Raw genomic sequence first — 3197 nt, forward strand, 5'->3', positions numbered from 1 at the left:
CCCACCTCTTGAGGCAGTCCACTGCATCACCAGAAAGCCTGGTTGGAAAGTCCTTCCTGATTTATCCCCAATTTTCCCACTGTTCCTGGTTCTGCTCTCTGGAGTCACACATAATGAGGCTGCCTTTTCTGTCACAGGCCTGACCACTCTAGAAAAGTCTGCAGCCAGACTCAAAGGACCTCAATGCCATCCAGTCTCCCTCTGCCCTCACCCTACCATGGGCCTCTCCTGAAAGGAGACCAAGACCGTGCTCGGTTAATCCAGACCGTTCCTTCAGTGCGGGGCCTCAAGCTGCACACAGTCAGTCCTTTAGGAATGGGCTCCCAGCAGCCCTGCCTGGGCAGGAGGGCCCATCTCCCGAACCCCTCAAGCAGTCCACACCAAAACTCAGCTGAGGGTGCACTGCAGTGGAGCCCAGCCGGGCCCTGGGACTGCAGCTGCTGCTCCTGGGGCCCAGCCATCTCAACCCAGCACCCCAGCCTGCTGCCTCACCACGGGGGAGTTGCAGAGAGCTGTCTCCCGGCAGATTTCCTGAGGCAGAAGGCTTCCCCACCCCCAGCCCAGCCTCTAAGAGACACTCCACTGGTTGTGGCACATGGTAGGACCAGCTGAGCAGTGAGAGGAGGGGGGAAGGCTGTCCATTCGCTAGAAGACTTCAGACTTGCTCGGTAGTGTGGCTGGATTAGTCACATAACCATCAAATTTAAGCTGGAGGGACCCTTAAAGAGCATTCAAGGCAGATCTTCCCTTTGAAAAAGAGATCGGGGAACTGATAGCCGGAGAGAGGAAGAGAATCAGTCAAGGTCACAAAGCCAATCTGTAGCAGAAGTGGAAGGGGAACCTGGGTCTCCTAACTCCCAGTTCAGTGTTCTTTCCAATCCAGCAGAAAAGAAATCAGGGAGCCTTTGGGGCAGCCCTGTGAGCCTGTATGCCCTTGACTCTCTCAGCCTGACATTTATCCCCAACAGCTCATTGTGGTATCTGCACGGAAGTAGTGGACCCAGCCCATTTCCCACCAACCCAAGAGATAGTGCCAAGGTGTCCCAAATAGGCAGACACACTGACCCCAGCACCGAAACTGGCACTGATCCAACAAGAGGGAAGCTCTGTAGACTTCCCTTCCTGGTACGCTCTTTAATTTGGGTGGTATATTTCTTGAGGATGGAGAGGGGGTGGTCTTTGATGAACTAGCCAGGAGCCAGGCCTCCATCTTTGCTCCCCTATCCTTACACCCCCGGCCAGGATGTACTGCAGTTCCCTTCAGATGGATGTCTCAGCCTCCAGCAGCCATTCTGGTCTCCACCTGCCTCTCTGGGAAAGGATGGAGCTGAGGCCACCAGAGGAGATAAGATCAGGCCTGCACTCAGAACCTGCAGTGGAGACCCCAACAGGCACACACACACACACACACACACACACAAAGAGGGGTATTTTCTTTTCCCTGGGGCTCCAAGTTGACACCATCGCAGACAATAAACAAATCATAGATAGATAGATAGATAGATAGATAGATAGATAGATAGATAGATAGATAGATAGATAGATAAATGGAAAGCCATCCTCTGGCAAGGATAAAGCCAGGGGATGAAGAAGTGGAGAGGGTGATGACTGCTCTAGGCCCTCACTGGCCACGGTTCTAAGAAGAGATACCTGCTCTCCTCAAGCCAACCCAGTCTGGGGTGGCTACTAGAAAGGAGAGTGTCAACTGTATGTATGGGGGGTGGGGGGCCGGCTTCTCTGACAGGTTGGGACAGGAGAGAGAGGCATGGAATCAGGCACGGCTTCTTACTTTACTGGCCGGACAAGTTGGAGAAGGAACTAGAGGAGAAAGAGGGGGAGGGGGGACGGGTGTAGGTACGAACACGCATTCCTTACTTTCTCTGGAGGGTTGTGGCCGGGCTGGTGCTGGTACTGGTGCTGTGGCCACCGCCGGCCCCCGGACTGGAGCTCCTGGATGCGCCACGGCTCAGCTGGCCCCGCTCCCGCGGCGGCCGGGGTCCCACGCCCACCGCTGCTGAGTAGCTGGCTTCCTTGTCGCGGCCAGGGTGCGCTGGCCCGGCTTCCCGCCCGCCCCGCTCGCGACCCAGAGCTGGGTTCTCGTGGTGCAGGTGGCACTGGGCCACGTCGCGCTCGCGGGCTGGGTAACCGGTAGTGTCCTGGAGCGGGTAGGAGGCGTCCCGCTCCTTGTCCCGGTACACCGCCTCCCGGTTCTGGTAGGCGCCGTCCCGGTTCGGGTATCCTACGTCCCGGGCCGCCTGGTGGAACTGGCTCTCCCGCAACTCGCGGTGGTGGAACTGGGTGTCGCGCAGATTCTGGTACTGGCTCTCGCGGCCGGGGCTGTCCCGCGCGCCGTGGGGGTCCCGGTGCAGCTCCCCGCGGTGCAGCTGGCTCTCCTCCCTCAGGTCGCGGTTCTCTTGGGTGAGCTGGTCCAGCTGGCCCTCCAGCTCCTCGATGCGCCGCCGCTGGGTCTCCAGCAGCTGCTGCTGGCTCTCGATGATGTTGTTCAGCTCCAGCAGGTACTCCACCGCCCGGTTGGGGCTCTCGGATCCGGGGCCGCCCGGGGGCCCCGACCCCGCCTCCATCCTGGCGGCCCAGGGGCAGGGGAAGGGGCAGGAAAGCCCGGTCCTCGCTCGCTCACGGCGCCACCCTCCCCCGGGCCCAGCCGGGGGAGGGGGCCGGCGGGACGCAAGGGCGCGCACCGGGCTCGAGGGCCCGGGGGCCCTGGGGGGCCCGGGAGACAGCGCTGGGACCGGTGGCACGGGGAGCAGGAGCTGAGGCTACCGCTGCTGCCGCCGCCACCGCCACCGCCACCGCCACGGCTAGGGAGGACGCGGCCCACGGCGCTCCGCCCGCTGCGGAGTCACTGCGCAGCGCGGCCGCGCGGGACCGCCCCGACCGCCGGCCCGCCCCCCGCCCCCCGCCCTGCCCCCATCCCGCTCGCTCAGCCCGCCCCCGCGCCCACCTGCCTCTTCCACCCGCACGCGAAGCCGGACCCGCTCCGAGTCACCCGGGCCAGCCCCATGCAGACTACTGTGAATGGCTCCCCTTCCACCAGTCCTGGGGGCCTCACCTGTGCCCGCTAACAAGCCCTCTGTCCCAGTGCGTTCAATGTTCCCCGGGTCCACCAACCCCAAGATCCTCAACAAAGACATATCAGAACCCCATCCCAGGCAGCCCCCAGGTCCAGAATCCTGGAC

At 61.9% G+C, this 3197-nt stretch overlaps 1 protein-coding gene across 2 annotated transcripts in view; it reads right to left on the reverse strand.

Annotated features, from left to right (window-relative positions):
- The window catches only part of IQSEC2 (IQ motif and Sec7 domain ArfGEF 2), a 76981-nt gene extending 74164 nt beyond the window's left edge, over positions 1 to 2817 (reverse strand). Inside the window, exon 1 of one of the 2 annotated variants that reach the window (XM_039851384.1) lies at positions 1876 to 2817. In XM_039851384.1, the coding sequence (XP_039707318.1) occupies positions 1876 to 2582 (707 nt within the window). In that variant the 5' untranslated portion in view covers positions 2583 to 2817. The remainder of the gene's footprint in view (positions 1 to 1875) is intronic. The other variant, XM_039851379.1, reaches the window with a different exon arrangement.
- Positions 2818 to 3197: the final 380 nt, after the last annotated feature.

The sequence above is a fragment of the Pteropus medius genome, unplaced genomic scaffold (assembly GCF_902729225.1).
Source record: "Pteropus medius unplaced genomic scaffold, Ma_sr-lr_union100, whole genome shotgun sequence".
NCBI classification, from domain to species: Eukaryota; Metazoa; Chordata; class Mammalia; order Chiroptera; family Pteropodidae; genus Pteropus; species Pteropus medius.